The following is a 26,451-nucleotide window of genomic DNA, read 5'->3' as shown; positions in this document are numbered from 1 at the left end:
CATTGGCTGCGCGATCGGGCGATGGCGGCGGCTGGGGTGTTGCGCCCGGGGTGTCCTTGCCCGGGAAGGAGCAGCCGCGTCAGTCTGCGGCGCGGCGCGGCGGGAAGCGGGAAGGTACCACCTGTCAGCCGCGGCGACGCGCGAGCGCCGGGGCGGTGAGCGGGCACCGGCGGGGCGCCGCGGTGGGGCGGGCGGGCCGGCTGTGGGGTCGCGGCCGCTGTGGGCCGCGGCCAGGCGCGTTTCGGTCAGGCGCGTTGCGGACAGCCCGCCATTGCGACACAGGTTCTTGACGGCCGCGGGCGGCTCCGGGCTCTGAGGTGGTGTGCGGCGGGCGCGCCCGTTAGCGCGGCGCTTCCCGTTTCCTCGGAAACGGGGGGCGGCGGGGAGGGAGCGGGCCGTCACCGCCGTCCTCCGCGCTGCCCCGGGGAGCGGCGGCCCCGCGCCCGCTTCGTCTGCCGCCCTTGGGGCGGGCGGGGAAGGTCAGAGCCGGTGTCCCGGGGCCTTTTCCGTGACGTCCGGGGGCCGCGGTCGTCCGCGGCACCTGCCTCCCCCGGCTGCGCTGCCCGCCGGGGGCCGGGGGCGGAGGCGCGCCGCGGTGCCCCCGCGCCGGGCCGCGCCGGCGGGGCGGGGAGAGGTGCGTGGCGGCGGCTGCAGGGCGGCCCGGCGCGGTCATGGCGCACGGCTGCTCCCCCGCCCGTGCGCGGGGGTGGTGGTGCTCCCGCGGGGGGAGCTCAGTAAGCGAGGGTCTCCTTTCCAAACACAGCTAGCTCTGCCTGACAGTCTGAGGCGTCCGTATCGGGTATACGTATCTCGGTTCCTTTATAATGCTGTAGCTATTGCTGAGTCAGGCAACACGGGATGGGAAATTTGTGCTGATCTTATAAACGGTATTGCAGAGGATTGCTCTGAGGTGAGAACTAAGTGGTAAATCTTAGGTATTTAAGCTGAATAGTCATACAGTTCAGTGGTCGATCAGTGCTCTAAACCGTTACATACAACCAATCTAGTTTGCCTTTTAAACTCTGGTTCAAAGTTTTTGAATGGGCAACAGTACTTTTTGTTTGTATTTTGTTTTGATTTCCAGACTGCATTGCTTTACTTAACGTTTTCCTGGCAATTTTTGATTGAAGAGGGAAGGCAGATAAGAAATGGATGAGATTTATAAGACTTTTTTTGGAACCACCATTCTGAAATTTAACAAAATAATGCTAATGATAAATTTTAGTTTTATTTTTAAAGATACATCTTGCTAATTTCAAGCTATAAGTCAGGTTAACCATGAAAATACTATTAACAGAATTAGGAATGTGAGCTGATCATATATGTTTTTTTTTTTTTAACAGCACTCAGTAGTGCAGTATATATACAAGATCTGTGTATGAAGTCTTCCTTTAAGATTTTCTAGAATGTCAGCTATATAGCAAAATAAAATAACGCTTGTTAAACATGAAGGCTTTAAAAATGTTTTTAGGTTAGAAGTTGCTGCCAGTCAGTGGAGCTCAGGATTAGCAGTGAGGCATCCTATATTTTTATATACTGATATTAGCAGTTAATTGTAAAATGTTGGCTAATAATAGATATTATGGGTAGTTATTTTCATAATCAAATTAATGCATCTTTCGTTCATGGATTTTTGTGAAGACATTTTACACTTATTAACACAGGAATTCTGTTTGTATTGCTTATAGATGTCAGAAGTAAATATCTGAGGAAAGATTTTGGAATCTTTTAAATCTAATATCAGTTTCTTATTTGCCAAAATAAAATTCTGATAGTTGAAATCATTAGGCATTGCATTATTAATTTTAGAGCTGGTAGGACTTTGTATAGTCATGTGGTAAGTACTAATTCTGATTTTTTTGGAATAAGCATTCCAAAGCATTGGCAATTTCTATCCATAGGCTATTGCCAGGCCTTTTCTATTCTTTGTGTTTCAAAATCTTTGGCACTAAAACATTCCTCTGGCTATGTTTTATTTCAGAATTTTAATTAAAATATGCCCTCTGTGCCGCTGAGGAAAGTCCATAATACTACTGTGGAACAGAAGTTTTGCAAGAGCATAAATTTACAAAGCAGTATATGCATTATATTGTACAGAGAAAAGCAAAGGATAATGTTGACTTTAAAGGACATGGCGGGGGGAGGGAGAAATAAAGCTTTCTGCCATGGAATGAAAGAATTTGTTCCTGAGGAAGGCAGTCCATAGTGTTGCCCCGAATGGTTCCAGTATTCCCATCAGTCACAAAAATGCTGCCACACCTCCTTTGTGGAAGGATCAAGAAAAATATATTGGTGCTCCTTATGCCTGTGTCATTAAGATTGGCAATGGTAGGAAAGCATTCTGCTGCTGGAGGTGATTCGTCAGAAACACTAAGCAGATTCATTAGTCCTCTGTGTTATTTTCTCCATTTGAATGACAGTATCATTTATGATATCCAAGCAAAAGGAATAATACTAGAAAGACAGTCTTCTTAAAGTCTTGTGGATAGGTTGTTACTTTTAAGATAACCTGAAGAGATTTTTATCCTCCTTGATGTGATAATGTGTAGAAGCCTCAATCCCCTATGGGAGTCTAGTACTACATTTGTGTGTGTAAATAATGAACAGACAGTCTCTATAAAGTCAGGTTATTATTTAAGTATCTTTTTAACTTTAAGATATATCTTAAAAATTCATCTTAGCGCTTTGGCGACTTTTGATTATAGGCTACGAGGAAAGAAAGCAAAATCTCAGTACTAATATATTTAAGAGATTTTATGGCACATTACTTCTATACTATAGAACATGATTAAACATCCTTGAGTTTAGAGTCTAAAGGTATAATATAACACAGTGCAAATAGATTAGAGTGTAGTTTTTGTAACTGAAGGATGTACAAAACATCCATGTCTCCAGTTTCCTGAAGTAAAGGTGTGAGAGTTTCTGCTCAGTGTTTATTATCTATTAAAAGCATACAGGGATGATGAAATGCATCAGTAACTTGGGAATTAGTTACAGGTGCAAAAGAACTGTAGGCAGAATGCTGTATGTGAGGAGGATTCATATTTTTGAGATGAAGGAAGAACAACTGTCTTGAATGTGATTAACTTGAATCACTAAAGAATATTTAGCAGGAAGTAGAGAAGACACAATTCGAGAAAGAACATTGAAGTTACTGCTGTTGGAGTTGCACATGATGTGTTGGTAATTTATATAGGTAAGGTTAATCAAGATTTTAATAGGAAGAGCGAGTAAAGATATAGGATTAAGTGAGTGCTTACGTTGAGAGATGGTGCAAAACAGTAAGTTGGAGTTAAAATGGTATCAAGATTGTGTGGCAGTAGTGGATGCTAAGAGCTGTCAGCACTGATAGAGAGTAGCAGAGAGGAGAGTTAACTTCTGTTTGGGACTTGAGGTACTAATAAGAAATCCTTTTTAAAGAAACAAGGGAGATGTAGGAATTATGAGAGATGTGAAAACCTGTGGTTTGAGAAGGCAGGAGAGCAGATCGTATTCTATCTCAGAAGATTAGAAATAGGTATGCTTATAAATGGAAAGTAGATGGATGAAGATGTGATTCCTTACCCATCTGTTAATTAATTTTTTGTTTGCAACAAAACAAATTTAGAGAGGTGACTTGCAGGAAATTATAAAACTCTGTCCTTTATTCCCCAAATCCTCCTGCTTGCTTATGTGAAACATTCTTGTGTTGCAGGTTTTCTAGATTTAGAAAAACAATCTTGAAAATGTTGTCCAGACTGTTTCGAATGCATGGCCTTTTTGTAGCCTCTCATCCATGGGAAGTCATTGTGGGAACAGTGACTCTCACCATCTGTATGATGTCCATGAAGATGTTCACTGGAAATGATAAGATCTGTGGCTGGAATTATGAGTGCCCAAAACTTGAAGAAGTAAGAATTTAAAGTCGTGTTATAATACTTATTTTTAATCGGTGGATCCTGAAATTTCCCTTAAAATATAGGGCTTTTTTGTACAATAAGAACAGGCTGTGATGTATTAAAAGCAAAGCAGTTATGCAGAAATTCCTTTCTTTATTGCCTGCTTTTCCCATGCTGGATATTAAAGCTGTATGCAAATGGTAGTGAGCTACAGGAGGTTTTCATTAAATAGAATTTTTGGTTGCAGGATATCTAATGAACGGGAAGGATTTGGGTATTAATATTGTTTGCAATATTTTAATTTTTTAAAACAGAGGCTAACAGTGATGCTTATTCCAAATTTTAATTTTTTGCGCAGCTTCACAATCTAAATCTTGTTGATAAAGCTTAACAAGTTCCTTCGTAACGTAATAGCGCCCTAACTCGCTTTGTATTTCGAACAGGATGTTCTGAGCAGCGACATCATAATCCTGACAATCACCCGCTGCATAGCAATCCTTTACATATACTTCCAGTTTCAGAACCTACGGCAGCTTGGGTCAAAATACATTTTAGGTAGTGTACCTGATTTTCTATTTGCTCAATACATTTTAATTGTATTTTTAATACAAATTGGTAATGAATATTAGAATGTTAATACTTACATACAGAATTGGCYTATTTTATTTCTTTGCTAGACAGCCCAATAAATACTGGGGTTCCGCATAGATGAAAGCAATTTTTTATGAGAGATTGTACGGGATTATATAAACACTGGAAATGTAATTATTGAAATAACTGTTTATTGTATGAAACTGTTTAAGCCAGTTTTTATTCTTGCTGATAAAAAATGAGAGATTTATGGCTTTTATTTCTCAGAATATTAATTTGAATGCAGCATAGATTTTAAATATCCATGTAAAAACAGTGTTCACATCAGTTTACATACACAGAAGTTGAGCTACAATCTGAAAGATTAGAATTATTGATTTATTTGCTTCAGAAATGATCTAAAGGTATTATTTATATATAATTTTTCTGATTTTTTTTTTTTCTTTAGGTATTGCTGGCCTTTTCACAATCTTCTCAAGTTTTGTTTTTAGTACAGTGGTAATTCACTTCTTGGATAAAGAACTGACAGGTTTAAAGTAAGCAATGGATACTTATTCTGTATTTCTTGTTTGAAATGTTTTACTATACAATAAACCTTGAATGTGTTCTTAAAGTGTTCCTCTTATTTCAGTGAAGCTTTACCATTCTTCCTGCTTCTGATTGATCTTTCAAGAGCTAGTGCATTAGCCAAATTTGCACTTAGTTCCAACTCACAGGTCAGTTTTTTGTTCTTTCTTTCTTTGGTTGTGGGATTTTGGGGTGTGTGGGTGGGTGTGTTTGTTTTGTTGTTGTTTTTTGGTTTTTTTGGTAACACAGCTTTTGGATTTAAAAATGTGAAGATACCCCAGGTGGAGAAACATATGGGTGACTACGACAGTGGTAATATATAAAAGGATTAGCTTTAGTCCAGATATTCTGTGTTATCTTTTAGCTAAATTAGTTGCATGTATGAATATTTGTAGGATGTCACCTTCCGTGGAAGAACTACAAGCATTGCTGTTTAAGGCGGCTAGAATTCCTTTATGAAAGTCTTCATTAGAGCAGTTATTGATATAAAAAAAAGTGTATTTGTAGGGCTTAGGAACAATACTTAAGTAGAAATCTAATGTTACAATGCATGTGCAGGGAAAAGCATATTTCTAGAGAAAAACTTAGTGGAACAATGGCATGTGCACATGTTTATATAGATACATTCATGCTCCAATGTAATTCACACAGCACAATATGAAGGATTAACAGTAAATTTAGCCTATCATACATAGGAGTGGTTATTTCCTAATATTTGAAGTTCTAAGATAAAGTATTTTGAATGAAATTACTTTATACCTCTAAATACTGTACAAGGTAATTGATCATAATAATTGTGACTGTATTACATATATGCAACATTATTATAATAGTATATTATATAATAATAAATTATTATATAACTATATTATTGTATAATAGACTGTAGAATTCTTTAAAAATACTTGCTTTCAAGGAAGTATTTCGCAAAYAGGTTTTCTCACACGCATCTTCCCTACGCACATGCATCCCCCATGCACATGCTGCCAAGCAAAAAGAAAGAAGGAAAATCTCACTCTCAAGGGGAAGTTTCAGTGCTTTTTATGTACATTTCTGTCAGCTGAGTCTAGAGAGCAAGATAAAAATAAAATAAAATTAGGATATGGATATAGGGTTGCAAGAACTTTTGAGATGCTGTGATATAAGTGTGGGTTTGTTTTTTAAAAAAATACACGTGCACCCATGTGTGTATGCGCACACACGCAAACACGTGTGCACATGTGTATACACACACACACATACATATATATCTTAAAGTTTAGAGCTTAAAGCTTAATTAAAAGTCTGTGCCCATTGATTTTTTTGTAGGGGCTTAGACTACCCATCAGCCAAAAATGGAGACTTTCACAATTAAATAATCTTGTGGTATAAATAAGACTGTTGAAGTATAATAGCTTGTATGAACTGTAATGATTAATGCATATATTCTTTCACAGTAGTAAATTTCTCAGTGTGTTGTATAAAGCCTTACCACCATAATAATACTGAGTTTATTAATCGCAGTATCTGCACCCCTTATGATGAAATAATCCATATTATGTACTCTGAGGCCTGACTGCTTTTTTTTGCCTTGTTGGAAAGAAACTTGAAAGGAATATCAGAAACAAATTCGAAACATTATTTTGAATCCAGTCTCCTTACCTGCTTAACACAGTTTCATGTTTTCATTTCATAGTTTTCATCATAGAATCTACTTCTCCAAGAACCAAATCTTTGTGTATTTTTTCATTTTTGTCTTTATGCTAATGTGCAGAAATTTCACTTTTTAGGATGAAGTAAGAGAAAATATTTCACGTGGAATGGCAATTTTAGGCCCTACATTTACACTGGATGCCCTTGTGGAATGTCTTGTTATTGGTGTTGGTACTATGTCAGGTGAGTGATTAAAGTCTAAGGGCCTAAACCTTTCCATGTAAAAAAGACCATTTGAAAAACATTGGAATATTCAGGGTTTCAAATGATAGGTGTTATCTGTGGGAGAGGAGTGACTTAATCTATTTATTTAGCTATTTGTTTACCTTCCTAAATAGCTTATATTATTAACTTTATGCATTAAACTAAGTTATTGCAAAATTACTAGGACTAAACATGCTTGGTTTTCATTAATCTGCAGTGTCAATGTAATGGTTTCTTTCTTACTTTTGCAACACTTTAAATATATAGCAAGCCTGTTGCGTATTCAAAATTTTTGTTTTGTTTTGTTTTGTTTTTTTGTGTAGGGGTACGACAACTTGAAATTATGTGCTGCTTTGGCTGTATGTCCGTTCTTGCCAACTACTTTGTCTTCATGACCTTCTTTCCAGCTTGTGTGTCCTTAGTATTAGAGGTAAGACCAACTTCAAGAGAGCATCTAACTTAGTGTTCAGGCTATGCACGTTTCTTCATTAAGGTATACGCCAGCATGTTTGTCTTCTTGTTGAAGTAGACAAGAGGACATGCACAAGAAAAGTTATAGTGGCTCAACTGATGGATAATAACTTGTTACCCCACTGTCAGTCTCAATCAATAGCGTGAGTTCTGATCTAACTCAAGGTAAACAAATCATACTTCAAACTAATAGCTGTCCAGGGTCTTTCACTATTTAAAGTCTACTGTAGGCTCACTCTCTTGTTGGTAAAGTCTTAATAATAAAACAAAAATGCAATGTTGAAGCTTGTTTATTGTCAAACGTGCTGAATAGGACCTATTTTTAAATTGTTGTCTCTGCAGCTTTCTCGAGAAAGTCGTGAAGGGCGTCCTATATGGCAGCTCAGTCATTTTGCTCGTGTTCTGGAAGAAGAAGAAAATAAACCAAACCCTGTAACACAGAGGGTCAAAATGATCATGGTTTGTGACTTTTTTCATCTGTATTTATGTAATCAGTAAGCTGTTCTTGTGCAGTGAATAAAGCTTTTGTTTCCTATAGACTTTGTATCCTGCATCCCAGTACTCTTGCTCATCTAGGTAATTCTAACCAACATCCTCTATACCTACACCTAAAGTCTTCCTGCAAATGCCATTTATGCTCACAACACTGGTTGCTGCTTCATGTGCCCTTCTTCCCTCCCTATTTCCTGTACAGCACCCTCAGCTTTCTCCTCTTAATTACTTGAGCAAGAGGAAGGGTGTGCTGGGACTGGTTCAAAGCTACTGGTCTTATGATAAGCCAGAAAAGAAGTTAAAGAAAATGTGATGAGCTAACATTGCAGCCTTCCCTTTACACAGGACATGATAGGGTGGGTTTCTTGTCTCCTGTGTGCTGCTGGTTTTCATGAAACTGGTGAAAGCTTGGAATCTTGGAGATCTTTCCGTTTGATTTTGTCTGATAGTCTTCCTCCTGCCCAAATAACTTTTGGTTGTATTAGCCAAATTTCAACCCGTGTGATTATAAAACACTTGTCTCTGTATGGAACCAGCAAAAGGTTGCATATGTAAATGAATACACAACTGTAAAATGGTGTTGAAAGAAGTGTGGAACATCAGCCTTAGACTTCTGAGTCATGGGAAGTTAAAGTAGAAAATAAATGATTAATCTTAATAAGTTAGATGCCTAGTTACAGTTGAAAACTTAATGATTGTTTTCTGTTTGTTTTGTTTTTTAATACAGTCGCTTGGTTTGGTTCTTGTTCACGCCCACAGTCGCTGGATAGCAGAACCAGCTGCTCAAAACACTACTGTAGAGAACTCAGTGGGATTGGATGAGAATGCACCAAAGAGAATTGAACCCAATGTTTCATTATGGCAGTTCTATCTTTCCCGGTAGGTGCCTTCACAGAAGAGAAGTGTATTTCATTGATTAGGATGTATTCTCCAGCGCTGCCAGCGATGGTCTTAGGGTACAGTGCTGTTGCAAACCAGCAACTCTGGCTGCTGTAGGATTCCTTAGAACCTGAGATGACATGTTATAAGAAGTATTTCAATGGTATGCCATTCTTATGATCTTCTTAAAATAGTACGATTATGGTCAGGAACCAGCTGTTCTGGATGCCTCATAACACTGTCTTTTCCTGCTAGCATTGGCACATTTCAGACCAGACTAGAAAAAAAGTTTTATGACAGCACAGGAGTTACTTATTTGTGCAGAATTTCTGACCCTTCTCACACAAGTGCAAAAGATAGTCCAAGTCATTATTCTTTTTCCTTGTAGCTTTTTTTCTAAAGATAAGAGATACTGTGCAATTCAAATATGCTATTGGCCCACAGCTCTACTGAAGTGGAAACTGTGATTCCACATTACTTCAGAAGACTCAGCACTGTTTCTCTTAGTTTTTTCCCCCCTTCTAGCAGCTTAACTCACATCATAGTAGTCATGATTGGCAGAGGGTGGTAACTGAATCTTCCTGCTTCATAATTTGGAGATAGGTGTTAAATGAATTTGACTTAGCTGTTCAGTAGTGAATATTTCCAGTAATTTCTCTCACTGGGATTGCTTTTTTTTGTTTGTTTTTTCCTTTTACTAAGATTTAATAAAAGTTTAGGGATGACTGAAACTTCTTATGATGTTAATAATACAAAGAATGATTTCTCTACCCCAATCTAGCATACCTGAATATTCTGATATTCTGTTATAAAACATCATTTGACTGGAATTTCGATAACTGAAAAATGATGATCAAACACTGACCCTTTCTAAAGCAAAGGGATGTTAAAATGTTGCTATAAACTAATAGATTGTATATACTATGTATCTATGTATTTTATTTATTTATTTATTTATTTATTTTTAGAATGGCCAGTATGGATATTGAGCAAGTAATCACTCTTGGATTAGCCCTTCTTCTTGCTGTGAAATACATTTTCTTTGAACAAACAGAGACTGAATCCACACTCTCGCTGAAGAATCCCATAACATCTCCAGTGATGGTTCAGAAAAAGGTCCCTGAGAATTGTTGCAGGAAACAATCTGGACTTCTGAAAAACAATCAGAAATCTAACACAGTAGAAGAAACTTTAATTGCCAAAGATGGAAATGGTAATTTTGAGCATTTTATAGTCTGAACTTATTCCCAGATATTTATATCAAATAGTGAATTCTGTGCAGCATGTTGTATTTAGAACCAAAACTTAAGATTTTTATAAACTGAAGTTCATTTAATTGTTTTTATGCAGCTGAAGTCATAAAACCTGTATTAGCAGAGTCTTCAACCAGGGCTACATTTGTAGTTGGCAGTTGCAACCCTGTGGAAACCTCTGCAGTTTTTAATAGAAAAGAGGAAGAAATTGAATTGTCTAAAGAACCACGTTCTGTTGAGGAATGTGTTCGTATACTTGGAAATGTTGAGGTATGGAAAAAAACTTTTTTTTTTTTTAAACCTCCAATGTAACTTCTAATTTAAGAACTCTTAAAATTCATTTTCTAGCGTTTAAATGATACTATTGATTGTGATGTCTTACCTCAGAGAACTATAGAGCTTTTATAACTGTATAAATGTGTAAATATTATGGCATAGAACCCTAGACCACTCTCCTGTTTTTTTAAAAAACAAACAAACTACCCTTTTAGAAGTCATTTCTGCTTGTTACTTTTTTTTTTTAACAGATAGAAAATGTATATTTGTCTGTTTTTCTCAAGTTGTAAATAAATAATCTTTTATTATGAGTCTTCCCCCTTTACTCCCAAGATGAGAGAGGGGAAAAAAGGCAGCTTCTACATTCATTCATGACATACCAAGTAATTCAAGCTTCACTGTAAATCATGCATATGAGTGGGTGTTTGAATGAAAGGTTTTTGGCCATGTTCTTGCCTGCTATGAAACCTCATGTTGACAGTTGTCTCCTTTGGATATCATCTGATAATGGTCAAAGTAAAGTTGCTACCCTTTCTCATTTGGAAACATTTCAAACTATTTTCACCAAGACAATCTCTACTTTTTTTCCCCATCCTTTACATTTCCAGAAGGGAGCAAAATTCCTTACTGATGCTGAGGTTATCAGTTTARTTAATGCTAAGCATATTCCTGCATACAAACTGGAAACCTTGATGGAAACTCAGGAGCGTGGTGTGTCCATTCGTAGACAGATGTTATCTAAGAAACTCCCTGAACCTTCATCTTTGCAGTATCTTCCTTACAGGAATTACAATTACTCTTTGGTAAGTAGAAGGCAGACAAGCAAAGTTCAGTGTAAAATCATTTTCCAAATGTATGAAATATCTGCTTGAAATGATGTATATGGATTAGCAATGAGCTTGGTCAAAACTGCTGTGAAAATTGCAAATACAAAGCACTACTGTATAGTGCTTTGGATTGCTTTTAAACCTAAAAATTTTGTAGCTTAACCTAATTTTTGTAGCTTAACCAAAAGAACAATTCCTTACCAAGGTATGCAGTTGCCTTATCTCATAAAAATGGGATTCTGCTAACACTAAGCCTGCATTCAATTGAGTGAAAATGTTAGCTTGAGCTCAAGTTAAAATGGAAGCTTATTTAAAATTCATTCAACAGTATTAAATTAAAATTGTTTTAATAGTATTTAAGACTTAATAAGATTCAATAGATCTGTCAAATAATAGATTTTTAACAGTAGCAGCTGTTGATGGGTGTAGCTATAAATAGCTGACACGGATTAGAACAGTTTATTAATACTTGAAGTTTGATAATCATAACAAAATACAAAATTTTGTACGAAGTATTCCATTTTATTGATGAGCTGGTCATAGTAGAAGGAACTTAAAGCTTTAACTTGTTGAGGTGAAAGTTGCTTCATGGGTAGGGTTGTGGGTTTTTCGCTAAGATAGCTCTTTGTAGTGACATATATAGTGTGCTATCGTGGTACGTATAATCTTAATGATAATTTTTGTATTCTTGTAAGGTTATGGGAGCTTGCTGTGAAAATGTGATTGGATATATGCCTATTCCTGTAGGCGTAGCAGGGCCACTGTTCCTGGATAACAAAGAGTTTCAAGTTCCAATGGCAACAACAGAAGGATGTCTCGTGGCAAGCACAAATAGAGGTTGTAGAGCAATATGTGTAAGTAACTCCTAGAAAGAAGATTGACTCTTTAATTGCTTGACCAGCTTAAAAACTCTCTATAATACAAACATTTTATATGTCTTTTTTGGGGGGTGGGGGGAATTTAAGGCATGTTTTTGGTTTCCCAAAATCTAAAATTTAGTTTCAGTAATCTTTCTTCATTTCTGTTTTGATTTTAGCTTGGTGGAGGAGCAAGCAGTCGTATTCTAGCAGATGGGATGACCCGAGGGCCTGTTGTAAGGCTCCCCAGTGCTTGCCAGGCTGCAGAAGTGAAAGTTTGGCTTGAAAGCTCTGAAGGGTTTAAGATAATAAAAGAAGCTTTTGACAGCACAAGTAGGTTAGTATAATGGTTACTTGGACCTTATTTCCTGATTCAAGACTTTCAAGACCCTAAAAAGATCCCAATTGTACTGCTATGTACTGTAGTTTAGGAAATTACATACTCACTTTGTCTGTTTCGTGTAGCATGAATCTTAAGAAAACAGCAGTTTGTTGGGTTTTTTTTATTTGTTGCTGTGGTTATCTATCAAGGCTAGTAATAAATATTTTCTGATGATAAACAGTAAATGACTGGATCATAGTAACAAGTTGGAATTGAGCAATATTTGATACGTTTTTGTTTTGTCTAAGCATTTAAAATAAATGTATAACTCACTTGGACTTTTGGTAGTTACTACGCTAAAAGTAGTTTAAAGTTTGGAATCTAGGCTTTCAGATGGTATTAAGTGTTAATAATTAATATGCTAGGTTTCAGAAACCATAAACTAATGCTAGAGCTGAAATGTTAAGAAATGTAAAACAGTGTTAAGGATAAGTTTATTTTAAGCACAAGACTTTCTTCTGAGATTTGTGATTACCTGCCTTCTTTAGGAACATTTAGACAAGGATTGCCATATGAGTTATGTTTCTTACTAATCTTATGAGTGTCAGCCAAGGACATATCTGTATTTCAGTAAGAGTCACTCATGCTGCTGTTTACAAGCAGTATTTTCCAGTTTTTGTTTGCCTTTAATCTGCATGAATAAAGCTCTGATTTGTGGAGCTTGCACTGTTATGGGAGATAAAATGTTTTTTGCCCTGCTTTTAAAAAAACACAAGAATTTTCAAAGTCCTCATTTTTAGTTAGTAGTCGGTAGTCAGATATTTTGCAGAGTTCCAAGGGGTAAAATTTGTGTTAGCACTTCAGGATCCAATATTTCATGAAGTCCAGGGCTAGAAAAACATAAGGAGCCAGTGAAACATTTCACTGTTCGCTTTCAGGAGCAGTGAAACATTACGTTTGAAAGTACTTATCTTCAGAGAACTATGTGCAAGATAGCTGAAAGTTTATTTTTCCCACACTGAGGGAGGAAGAGTGCAGATAACTGTGTGGTTAATGGAGCCATCTATAATAATTTGCTGTCATTATGCCCTTAAAGTTAGTTTAAGCTTTTTCTCCTTGAGAATTTTAAGTAATCATTCAATTTTCTTGCAGGTTTGCTCGCCTACAAAAACTTCTCATCAGTTTGGCTGGTCGTAATCTTTATATCCGTTTTCAGTCTAAAACAGGGGATGCAATGGGAATGAACATGATTTCAAAAGTAAGGCCCAGTCTCTTTAAGTCTTCTATTAAATGTGGGGATTTGGGGTTGTTTTGTTTTGTTTTAAGAAAAAGTGTCCCACCCATCTGTGACTGCCTGGCATGTGAAGACAGAAAGAGATAGGACTTGCAGGCAGCACACATCTGTTTGCAGTTCTATAAAATGATAAAACTGTTCAGCTTTGCTTTACATAAACAAGAACAGGATACGAACAGTGAAAGAAAAAGGGTTAAAGTCATTTTGTGTGGGAGTTTTTCTTGTGTGTTTGTTTTTTAAAAGAGTATTCCTGATAATGTAGGACTGTTTGCTTGGTTCCTTTGGGCTGAAGATTTTATCCAGCAGTAATTAATCTGTTGCTGTGCTTATCAGTCTTTGTGAAGAAAGGATTAGGAATCCGATGAGTGGCAGCAAGTGCAGCCATGTGGAAGAAACTGAGGCATGACTCATAGTTTAAGGGGGAAAAAAGCCTTGTACTGTTTGAGATAAGACTTTGATACTGACTGCCTGTCATATGCAGAGTTTACTCAGAATAATTACATAAATGGGTCAGGCCATACAGAGGCACTAAATATAGTTGAAATTTGACTTCCTAATGTATAGAAGCTCCTTCCCACTTCATCCAAAATGAATTATTTTCATGCCCGTAGTGTTTGACTTGGTTCATGTTGCATCTTCAGTAATGTGTGCGTATGCCCATTCATGTAGAATGTATGGACTCTCTGGATACATACTAGGAAGGACCAAGGGCTTATTTATTACAATTTATTATTCCCCGTAGTTGCAAGTGGTTAGAAAAACGATAGCAATGATGATACCATTTGCTCCTCTTTCAGATTCCTTCTGAAAACCCTGTTCTTTTTCTCAGCTACAGCTGATGTTCCAAAGTTTTAATCTAATCTTGCTGTTCTGCTGTCCTTGATTAATGTTTTACAACCATAATGAGATACTAGTCTTTGATGATATCTGTTTCTCTTCTAACAGGGTACTGAAAAAGCACTGGCAAAGTTGAATGAAGAGTTTCCTGATCTTCAGGTTATAGCTATTAGTGGTAACTATTGTACAGACAAAAAGCCTGCTGCCATAAACTGGATAGAAGGAAGAGGCAAGTCTGTTGTCTGTGAGGCAGTCATTCCAGCCAAGGTTGTCAGAGAAGTGAGTGTTTGCTTTATTTCATTTGTTTAAAAAATGCATATCTTTTACAAAACTGCTAACATACTTTACTTCATAAATATGAAATATAAGTTATGTTTCATGTAGGGATGATTTCTACATGTATTTTCAGACTATTGTTGTAGGATAAGTCATTTCTATTGAGAACATCTTACAGTAGATGTTTCTCCTTTTACTGTCTTTTCTAAGATATTGTGCTATGTATTTTCTGGTGAATGTTGAAGATGCTGGATCCCTCACTTCTTTCCTTTGAAAACTATTCTATTGTTTGATCTTACACTTAGAGTTTTGTCTGGCAGAACCCATTCATTGTGATCGTTTTATTTATTTGTTGTCTCTTGCACAACCCTGACATTCTCTTTAAAGTTCACATGCCCCCTACTACAATGAAAACAGTCAGGCGCTTCACTTAATTCCAAGACTGCCTTAGTTGCTAGGATGACTAAATGTAATGTTTATAACTGTGCCAGTGCTAGTCCCTGGCAAACTTGTCCTACATCGTAAGTGCTATCTTAGATTCTCCTTCAGCTGAGCCGGCAAAATTGGCTCTGTGTCAGACCAGATTGGCTCTGTGTCTTGCCTGTTAACCTTGTCTCCAGTATTGGCCAAGACAGACAATATCCAAGGAGGAATTTAATACACAATACTTGTAATGTTCCAGATTTTCTCAGTTGGTGCTTTTGTATACAATAGATTCCCACCTCCCCCCCTCCATGGTCCAGTTCCTTTTGTGTATCTATGTAAACTTTTAGCATTAATATCCCAGACAGAATTCCACAGCTCGACTACACCTTGTGTGAGGAACTTCCTCCTTTTTGTTAATATTATTTGATGATGCCCTAGTATTTTTATGGAAAGAAACAATTAACAAACTTCTTTTCTATAACTCTCAAGACTTTATAGCTCTCTAACAGAGCCCCTTCCACCTTCCTAGCTATCTCATTTTCAGACTGAAATGAACTAGCTTCTGTATGAGGAATGAATAACCAGCTTATCCTAGCATATCTTTGCCCATGTTTGTCACCTGTGGATCTTTTTCAGTTCTAGCATATCCTTTCCAAAATCTAGAGAGAGTTGGACACAGTATTCAAAGTGTGTTTGCAGTCTAGATTTATACATTGGCATAATTATGTTTTCTGTGTTTGCTTTCTATTAATTTTCTAATTGTTTGCCTTTTTGACTACTACTTCAGTGGAAGTGTCAGACCAGTATCTATTATAACCCCAAGATTTCATTCCAGAGTAATAATGGGGAGGCCATCATAGTTTAAGCAACTTTAGGCTGCTTCTTTTTTTTTTTTTTTTCCATGTACATCACTACATCTATCTGTATTGAACTCTCTATATTACTTTATCTTTATTATAGATCCTTGTGCAGATCTTTGTCATCTGATCTCATTCTTACTGTACTGGAATTTCTTAGATTTTTTGCTTATGGCAATATTGTGTTTGTCCCCTTTGATCATTTTTATACTAAATTCAGTGTAAATCTCTTACCTGATGCTTTCAAAATACAGTCAGTAGGGTATAAATAGTCACTTAATTTGATATTACTGTGCAACAGAATGTTTATTTTCAAGTGTTGGTTTTCTGTTACAACTCTTCAGTTTAGTTCTGTATTATACAGAGCAAAATTGAGGAGGGTTTACTGTCTGGAGCAACTTGTGAGAAAAGCCGCTATCATGTCAAAGTGAATTATTGGGATTTTTTTTTGCTAAACTGTTTGTACATTTCATACTGAAGATAAATGAGTATTTGAAAAGGTGAGAGAAGGTAGTTGATTAATTTTCCTTAGAGGTCTGTACCTCTAAGGAAGTCCAAACCCTCAGCACTGACTTTTCTGTTGTTACTTGATAGGTACTCTCTGCATCTGAAAGGGTTTCCTTTGAACAAAAATAAAAGTAGATAAAGAACACTGAGTCAAATTCTATATGGAAGTGTACAATGGAGGCCTTATTAGCATGAAATAGAGTATTGTAACTGCTGCCTAAGGAAATGTGTAGTAAAAGTGTATCACTTTGCCTAGGTATTGAAGACTACTACAGAAGATATAGTTGAAGTTAATATAAACAAAAACTTGGTGGGTTCCGCTATGGCTGGTAGCATAGGTGGCTACAATGCACATGCAGCAAACATTGTTACAGCTATCTACATTGCTTGTGGTCAGGTAAGTTTTTCTGTACCAAGTCAGCCTTTCTTAGTTCAGTTAATTCTGAATTGGACACTTAGCTGAGTGGGTTTTTTTGCCTTCCTGATCTAAAGGATGCTGCGCAGAATGTGGGCAGCTCTAATTGCATCACTTTGATGGAGCGAACTGGTTCTACCAATGAAGACCTGTACATCAGCTGCACAATGCCTTCTATAGAAATAGGAACTGTTGGTGGAGGCACCAACTTGCTCCCACAGCAGGCCTGTTTGCAGGTACAAAGCAAGAAGTTTAAAGCAACTTACCTTCTTAAAGCAGAGCTCGCTTTCATGTTGTATATATTGTGCCTGAGTAATGTCAGAATGGGCCCTCTAGAAACTCCATGGACTTGAGATGAAAATTCTAGAATTACCTAATTATTTTCATGCATCTAATTTTTAAAGCTTAATATGCTTACTATTAAAAAGAGATTTAAAGCTAGTCAGTTGGATATAATTTGGTAAAACTTAAATTTAGCCTAAATATACTTTGGTTTTATAGCATAATATTTTAATTTTTCTCTCCAGATGTTAGGGGTTCAAGGTGCAAGCCAAGATAATCCTGGTGAAAACGCCCGTCAGCTTGCTAAAATTGTATGTGCTACAGTGATGGCAGGGGAATTATCACTAATGGCAGCTCTTGCAGCTGGGCATCTAGTCAAAAGCCACATGATCCACAACAGGCAAGTGCAAAACTTTGTCTTTCTCTGCTGTTTCCCCCTCTTCCACCCATACTGGAAGATTCAATAATAATTACACTAACAATTGTAGCATGTAATAGTAATGTATCATTTTAACTATCTAATATGGTCATCTTACTGTTTTTGTTAGGTCAAAAATGAATCTGCAAGACCTTCAAGGAACCTGCACTAAGAAAGCAGCTTGAATACTAAAACAGCTTTGAAACGAAGAATTGTTTTAGCAACTGACGAGGTGCATGGGAAAAATTAATGTAACCTGAGAAGTTTAGAATGCAAATCACCTTCAGCTCAATTATTTCTGTGGAGGATAAACTGAAAGATCAGTGGACTTGCGATCAGTGAAACTACTTACGCCTTTGACCTTCTTCAGCGGTTAGAGATGACTTCATGAAAGAAGTCCTCTCAGTGGTCTTGAACATGGCTTTAGAATTCTTACTCTTACTCATGGTTTTCTGAAGGGTCAGTCCTATGTTTTTACAGGTTGAGAGTATTTTGACTAGTAAACTCCTAGTTGCTACCAAGGTGAAAAGTGATATAATGTACTTTGTATGTTTAAAAACAATTGTCTAAACTTGGCTAGAATACACTGGTCCTTGCCATCTTTATTTTCTGGTTAGCAAGGTATGTTTTTAAAGTGATGGCAAGCCTAATCACTTTCTATGAACTCCCAATTTTAATTTTGTGCACAGTTTAAACTTAAGGTTTAGGCTATAAGACAATTTTATGAGTCATATTAGTTTTATAGAAGCATCAGTCTATTTATAGTACTTAATTTGCTGCTTTTTCAGCTAAGAAGCATTCAATGTTTTAACTCCACAATTTAGGTTATTCCTTTAAGGAAAATTTGTGATGTACAGAGTGCTGAATTATTAAATATAATCCTTTACTGAAGTAGGAAAAAACAGTGTCTTCAACTGTTTTGTCATTTTGTTCAGGTAGAAAAAAATAGATTCTAAAACTAGTAACTCCAAAAAAGGACTACATGTCAGACAGTTAATACTTTAAGTAAATGCAGTTTGTTAAACTTCTTTTGATAGGAGTGGATTCAAACAACAGGAGTCAAGGACAGATGTTTACACTTCTTTTAAAAGAAATCTCTTAAAGTACAGTGTGTTTTGCATTCTCATAATTTTTTAGCGTTTCACACTTATTCCCCGGGAGTAAGTGTGTATCCACTACTTAAACTGAGATAAAATAAAGCCAGAAGATCACACTGTTCTTTAACACTATATTTTTTAATGTTTTAATTCCTTTTAAAACTTTTTTTGAGGGGGAGAGTATTTATTTTAAGAAAAACTCTTGCATTGTCTTTTTTTTTTTTTAGTTTAGTTTTTATGAGAAGTACTTAGTAAAGGAATCCAGCGAAATGACAAGTTAATGACAAGTTAATGCAACAAACAGTTTTTGTATTAAAATACTGTACTTGGACCAGTGAAGCAGCCTCAGGTGTTCTTAATGTAATACAGGAAACCCGTTTTTTTCCTGGTTTGATTTGCCATTGGGAAGCTTGCTAAATGCATTGTCTTGTCTAGCTAATCACAGAAGGAAAACTTAATATGCTTGGGTGTTTTTTTTTTTTTGGGGGGGGGGGGCTTTTTAAATTTTTTTTTTAGTAAAAAAATTTACCAGTGGATTGGCCTAGCTGCATTTCTTACAGGAATGCAGTGGCATTTCTAAAGGGGTGACTAGCAAAGGTGCTCTTCTAATGTGCAAATTTGATACAAATCATGATGGGTTGTTTTGTAGTACATCAACACATTAATATTATTGTAATGATCTCATAAAACTAATGTGCAAGCACGAAGACATACTACATGCTAGATGCTATGATAGCATGTAACTATCATGAATGTTTATCTTCCTGCAGTATTGTTGTTAATAGCTACCATTTATTTAAGGAAAGGTGGAACTACTTTGTTTCTATGTTCATTCAGTGATCTTATTATTTAAAGTAACACTGTACTGGCAATAAATGGTGGTTCAGTGTTCATTTTGGTGAATTTAACTGACATTCTGTCTGGCAGAATTAACATTTTGTATTACTACTAAATTGTGTACATTTTGGTACAGACTACTTTTTCAGTTTCAGTAAAACAATGGAAAACATACTGGCTTAATTGTGATATTTTCAGCTTAATTCATGACTTAGTGACATAAAATAAAAGGGTTAAGGAAAATAAAATTGGACATGTAACAGTCAGTGCAGCAGGGATATGATACCAGAACTTCTCACGTTGTTTGCAGAAGCCTGTACACATTTAGTCTCCGTGAAGTAGAATTGCTCAGTTTGCCCAGATGGGAGAACTAATTCACTTCAGCATTAGTGATATCTTCTGTTGAAGCCCATTTGGATGTTTCTCCTATCTTCTGGATAAGAGACTGCCAAAAGTATAATTCAATAGTTATGTGTCCACCAAAAGACTTTCAGAGGTGCTTTTTATCTGTTGCTTGGTATCTGAATTTCTGCACTGCATTCACCAGAAAAATGTAATTCTATCAAAATATGTAGTGTTGTTTATATATTATTCTTGCAAGACAGGTTAACTCGGAAGTCAGTACCACCCGAAGAATTGTTTGATATTAGAAGTTCCAATAAGAACTTCATAGTGCATGCTAGCAGCTAATCAATTAAGTATTTAGTCAGTATGCCACTAAAAATCTCAGAAACTATTTAAAGGTTAGAGCTCTAGCCCTGGATCTTTGTCTTCAACCGTGTGCTACAGCAATGTAGTTAAGTTCCCATGTGTGATCTTGGTGATGTCCAACAACCTGTAATCCAACATACAGTGTAGTGTGGCTCCTTTTTCAGTCTCTTCTGTGATACAGATTTTAAGCCAGAATTGGAGGTCAGCATTTCATATGTGTTGAAAGTTTTAGGGAACTGAAAGATTCTTATTTCAATGCATACAGTGCAGTAGAATATTCCAACATCACTGCAAAGCTTGTGTAGCAAGACTGTTTCAGTACAAGACATCCTTGGGAAAACCAAACCAGCTGGCTGGAGTTGAGTTTCTAGAGCTGCAGCAACCTACATAATGTACTATTATAACGGGTGTAGTTTTTCAAATGTTTCAAAGCCCTAGGAAAAATTAAAAACAGTAAATCTGTATTTGATTATAACTAATTTGCCTGCTTTACCTAGGTTTATCTCCTTTCTTCTGTGTGTTGCAGTTCCTTTCCTGCTGTCATGCAAGTTTCAGATTTGTGAGGCTTTGAAGCTCTGCAACTCCAGTTGTACTGATTTTTGTCCACCTTGATTTTCCTCAGCCAGCATAGTAAGTTATCTGTTAAGTGTACCTTACCTAGTCTTACTGACAGGACTAGGGGCTTCTGCTCACGCAGGTAAAAGTGATGATGCAAATCACATCCATGTCTAACACAGCTAAGATAGATAGACAGCAGAAGTTTGTAGCGGATGCTTCCTTGGTTATTGAATGAGTGAGCCTCAGCAAGGACCCCTGGCACAGACATTGCATACCAGTTCTCAGAGAAGAGCGTGACTGAACCAGCTAGTTCTCTCATAGAAGAGTCCAAGCCTGTCTATGCTCTCAGTGTTGCTATACACAGCATAACTTTCATCCTTGGTACTACTGTCAGCATTGCACATGTGAACTTTCCACATAATGTGGATACAGGCCTGAAAAAAGCTAGGGTAGATGGCTCATCTTCCCTGTCCTTTCAGCTACCTTTTGACTGGATTGAGAGCCCTTACTACTTTTAAGGTGCATGCTTTTTAAGATAAGTCAAGTCATCTCTCTCCATCCAATATATGAGGTTCTGTTGTTTTCCCTCCCTCGCTTTGGCTGTGGAAGGCTTATGCTGCACAATGACACCTGCTGAAACAGAGATGATGGTTTGGGCTTCAAATGGTGTGCTCATTACAGCAGCAGTTTCCCTTCTCCACAGATCCTCCCTTGCCTCAGGCGAAGTGCTGAGCAGATGTGTGTTCCTGGCAGACACATTTTGCCTTACCCACAAAGCAATTATGGTGCTGTGCGTTCAGTGAAACTTTGAGTACTGGCAATTCCACACTTTTTGTCTCCCCGTCTAGAGATTACTGCTGGCCCCAAGTGCTTTCTTCTTGTACCATATTCTTTGGTAGGAGGCCTGCCTCTGAAACCAGTCGTATCTCCACAGTGCTCTAGGGCTTTTAGAGTATATTATATAATGGCAAATTACCTAGAACTGCCCATCTTCACAACTGATCTTTGTTCAATCAATCAGCTTCTTAATCTACCACATGGGACACTAAGGACTCCAGCCCCAGCTTTCATAGGTCTTCCCCCAAAACAGAATCCAGTAACACTCCCACTAGAACTCCTAGGAAGTCTAAGGAGAGGGGGGGAAAAAAACCCACTACATCTTGGCAAGAGTATCTGCTGAGATCCACAACAGCCAAATAAAGACCAACCCCTCTTCCAGAGAAGAAGTGTATAGGTTAGTCCATCTTCATCAGACAGAGCACAGGGAAAAAAGTAACTGTGCCACAGAATTACACCAATGACCAGTCTGACCTAGAACCACCAGCTGAAAGACCAGACTGCAGCAAGTCTATCAATCAATCAAGCTCATTGCAAGACTAGCTGCATGAATCTGTAGCTTCCAGCCCTCCAGCTGCTACCACAACATGGTTTACCAAATTGCTTCACATTTACCCTGTAATAAATTGTTGGGCTCTAAGAACAAATGGAAGGCAATCCCAAGGGGTTTGCTTTAGCCTGCATAATCATTAATCCACATACATTCTCAGAAAACAGGCCTTCAGTCACACCAAGGGAGGCAGTCACTCTGCTGACAAGCAGCTATGTAAATGTTCACTGAAAACCACACCTCACCCTCAAAATGAACGGGCAATGTTTCCACCCTTTTGCTCAGGTAGGGAGTAAAATGGGCAGGCCTACCAGAGACAAGGAGAGGCATCACTGTTAGAAGAGTTTCTGAATAAACAGAATAGCACTTTTTCAGGAACTATCTTGGGTTTCCCATGTGATAATTGTTTCTCTGCAAGTCTAATGAATTTGACAATCACTAAAGAAATGTTCTCATGGCAACTTCTTCAACATTTAAAATAAAGCACACTAAAAATGGTAATGTAAAATCTAAGGGACACATTCCTATAGAGTAAAAAACTAAAATGAACTTCAGCTCTTGTTTTGGTAATAAGAGTTTAAGAGCCAACTCTGGAAGCCACCATGGGTTAGGCTGGCCAGCTCTTTAAACCATCTCACTTGAAAATTTTCCTACTTTGCTAGATGGTACAGAATAAATTATAATTTGTATTATACTGAGGCTAGTAATGATTATAGGTCATCAGTTACATGATTTTGTTGTCTTCTGTTTCTGTCACTCTCTGTAAGCTTATGTATGCCCTTAACTTAAGATGGTCTCTCAACAATTGACACATCCTTGCTTGTGGTGAAATGAATAATGAAACATCCTTGAGTTACCTGCTAAGAAATGGAATTACTTAATGAATAAGCCCAGTATTGAAATTCTGTCAGCAACTTTTAAAAATTTAAATTCTGTAATAGACTCATTATATATTATATAGCTGAATGGAGTAATTATTTTTGTAACAGCCTTGCATGCAGATTTGTGGGGTGGAAGGCTTTTCGTTATGAATTCACCAGCAATGAATGGAAAGTGTTCTACGCCTACTCTGAAAGCAGTTCTGATACATAAAGGTGAAAAAAATGAGCAGTCAGGCCCAAAGCCTGTGAGATGGCTAGAAAAAGAGTCCAAGTTTTAATAATGAGAAAGAAAAAAAAATTATATCCAGCTTATATCTAATTGACCCTCCCTTACTGTTCACGCTATTTCAATGTACAAAGAAGGGCTGGATCACACATTTCATCAGACATTTCCCTTCAGGAGTTCTGCAGGGAGGGCTCTGCTCTGTGCACTAGAAATTTTGAGATACAGAGCTGAGCTAAAGGTCTGGCCCAAGATGTGTGTCCAGTTTCCCTGACACAGATGCTCAAGACAGACATCAAAAGGAGCTGAATAGAACTTTGGTAGGTGGCTGGGAAAAAGGTGTTTACTCTCTATTTCTATCCCAATTTTTCTCTATTTCTTCCATCTGTCTGACCAACTGTCTATATCTTCACCAACTGCTGAAAAAGGCCCTGTTTAAGGTACCTTCAAGGTATAATGGTGCACTTCAGGGCCTCCGAAACCAAGGCCCTAAAGCAGCCCCATAGCTATAGGACTGTGTCAGTGCTACCTTTGACACAGCTGGTGAGGGGATTTGGGGATGCTCTGTTTGTGCAGGGGGAAAAAGCCACTTGTGCTCACCTGTTTTGTTTAGTCTTACCAGCAGCTTGCCCAGTTTAGGGTAATATTTATTTTCTGCATTGTTTTGCATAGTTCCTTAGACTATGGGGTAGAGCTACTTGAGGTAGCTGCAATTAGAGAATTTCAAATAACGTGCATGTCAAAATAGAAAGGCAGACACCCTCTTCTTACTATCATTTTTCGCAAGCATTTGTGGTAATGTTGTCATGCACCTCTGCTAAGCAGAACCAGATGATAAACTTTATCATCACCAGAAAAAGGGGAAAAAATGATGTCTTATAGAAACTATACCTGCAAAACACTGAAGTGCATTTTTGACTCTTTTCTTTTTTACTTTTCCTAGCTATCTTTTATACGCACATGTACACACACATATATATAATTCTTTCATCCTAACTGCATTATGACCACATTAACTAAAGCTGATATGTATACAAGAGAAAATCTAATTCTTGTTCTTAGAAGCATAAGGAAGCTTTAAAACTATGTCAAACCTTTTGTTTACTATTTTCTTCATTTATTTCAACACAGGCATCTTTCAGCAATCAGGGCAATACATGTGCTGTGCACACGCTGTGGCAGTTACCTGCAGTGTGGTTTCTTCTGCAGCAACAGCCAGCTCCCTGCTGAACTTTACTCTGTCCTTTAGGGCTGTACTCCCGACTAGCTCTGGTGTATCAGGGCTTAAACCAAACCTATTGCTATGGTGGTAGAGTACATTTTTGCAATTTCTCATTTGGAGGTCTTCAGCCTATGTCAATATTTATATTATTTATTTACGGGAGATGGGACACCACCACTGTATGGAGATACTAACTGATAACGGAAAGACACATTATACTGTTCACTTTCCATGTGGCATTGTTGCCCGTAAAGAAACACATAACTACGAAAGCAGTTATATGCGGTGCTTTATCCAGGGCCCGGGGTCTCAGAGACTCATGTCCAAAGCTGAGAATCCCAACCCCTGTTTACCTTGGTTACATATTTATAGTGTTTGGTTATATAACATCATTTCCATACAATCAACRTAGTTGCTAAGTTAGATATTTGATTAATAGTGTTTGGTTATATAACACTATTTTAATACAATCAACAGAGTTGCTATAGTATTCGGTTACTTAACATAATCAACAGAATTGCTAAGTTACATGATTGTTTCCCATTTACGGTTTCTTCAGTTACTGTTGCCAAGATTCGTTTATCATTTACCTAGTTCATCAGACCGTACAGTTACCCAACACCTGTGATTATACTTTAATGCGAGAATCCCAAGTATAGCCTATTTTAATCAATATAATGTAACAGCATGAAGAGCTGCTACAAAAATGACACAGGGTTCAAAAATGACAAGGGTTGTACAAAAATGACATAGGAAGAATCAAAATAGCTCTGAGTTTGTGAACTGCAAGACTGAATGGAACTGATCCATACTGGCCGTATCTGATTCCTTTTCAAAATGGAGGCTTTTCCCTCTAGAAACAAGGTGGCAAAACCTGCAGTGTCCTGATGAGAAACTGAGGGGCCGGATTGCTGCTTGCTAAAACTGTATCTCTACTCGTAGTTCATGCTATCTACTTGCCTTACTACACAGTTATCACAAATACTGGAAAACAAGCCTCCAACAAGTTTGTGCGCTAAGGTCTCTGTTACTGTATCTTTACGTCGGTCAGCGCTGAGCAAAAACCCGCCTAGGTGCAGCTCTCCAGCCCACGGCAGAAAGCACAGTCACCCTGCATAACCGTAACAGGTAGTACGGGGCAAGCTGGGACACAGCTGCTGAAAGTTTTATACAAGAGTTACCTGCAGCTTTCACTGAAAGAGAAACCAAAGATGAGACTTTCTGCTTTTAGCTATAACCAGACTAGTGACTACACTTAGGAAAATGCCCCCCTCCCCCAAAAAATCAGCAAACTATCATTTTACATTTTCAAATAAATAAGATTAGTAGAAAACGGTCAATTACATGCAGCACATTGTGGATTATTTAAATTAAAAATATCAGTATACACCATAAAACGACATATTTTCCCTCATACTGTGCTGATTCTGTACAGATGATCTTAGTTTAAAAAAGTAAAAAAAAAAAAAAAAACCCTCAACTAATTCCCAGTTAGAACAGTGGGCTGCTTTATCCAGAGCACTAAAGAGGCCGGCAGGGGATCGCCAGGACACCTGGCTGCCCACAGCGGCGTTACCTGCTTTTTAAACTGCCTCTCCCGCGCCCCGTCCAGCCCGCGCCGCAGGGCGGGAGCCGCACTCGCCAGGCGGCCCCGCGCCGCGGCGACGCGCGGTAACGGCGCGACCGGCAGCAGCCGCCGAGCAGCATCGCGTCGCGGGCGCCCGCTCGGCCGCGCAGCCCCATTCACCGCCGCAGCCACTGCGCAAGCTCAGCTGGGGGCAGCGGCGTCCCCGTCCCGCCCCGGGCGACCCAAACCCCGTGGCCGTTGGGGCCAACGGCTGAGGGCCCCAACGGCCGAGATAGGGCCCAGCCGCGCCGCCAACCCCGGCGGAGGGGCCCCGCGCCGCGTCGCGC

At 38.2% G+C, this 26,451-nt stretch overlaps 1 protein-coding gene across 3 annotated transcripts; it reads left to right on the top strand.

Annotated features, from left to right (window-relative positions):
• The first annotated feature begins 6 nt into the window (after positions 1–6).
• Positions 7–23,167, top strand: HMGCR (3-hydroxy-3-methylglutaryl-CoA reductase). 3 transcript variants are annotated; one of them, XR_003252124.1, is made up of 21 exons: positions 7–114; positions 3,695–3,890; positions 4,322–4,433; positions 4,918–5,005; positions 5,101–5,185; positions 6,806–6,911; positions 7,256–7,362; positions 7,746–7,862; positions 8,623–8,774; positions 9,743–9,987; positions 10,125–10,297; positions 10,912–11,106; positions 11,826–11,984; positions 12,167–12,324; positions 13,462–13,567; positions 14,549–14,719; positions 16,763–16,903; positions 16,999–17,157; positions 17,449–17,603; positions 17,752–20,896; positions 21,528–23,167. XR_003252124.1 is itself a non-coding variant. In XM_026057390.1 (20 exons), exons 2-20 carry the CDS (start codon positions 3,726–3,728, stop codon positions 17,804–17,806), a joined length of 2,649 nt encoding a protein of 882 aa, XP_025913175.1. In that variant the 5' UTR covers positions 7–114; positions 3,695–3,725; the 3' UTR covers positions 17,807–23,167. The 3 variants fall into 3 exon arrangements, 2 of the variants coding, with proteins under 2 accessions (XP_025913175.1, XP_025913176.1); XM_026057390.1 differs by having other exon boundaries at positions 17,752–23,167; XM_026057391.1 differs by having other exon boundaries at positions 18–155; positions 17,752–23,167.
• The last annotated feature ends 3,284 nt before the right edge of the window (positions 23,168–26,451 follow it).

This window comes from Apteryx rowi, unplaced genomic scaffold (genome assembly GCF_003343035.1).
Source record: "Apteryx rowi isolate R43461 unplaced genomic scaffold, aptRow1 scaffold_139, whole genome shotgun sequence".
Lineage (NCBI taxonomy): Eukaryota > Metazoa > Chordata > Aves > Apterygiformes > Apterygidae > Apteryx > Apteryx rowi.
Note: the sequence above shows the minus strand (reverse complement) of the source record. Positions and strands in the feature narration are given on the sequence as shown.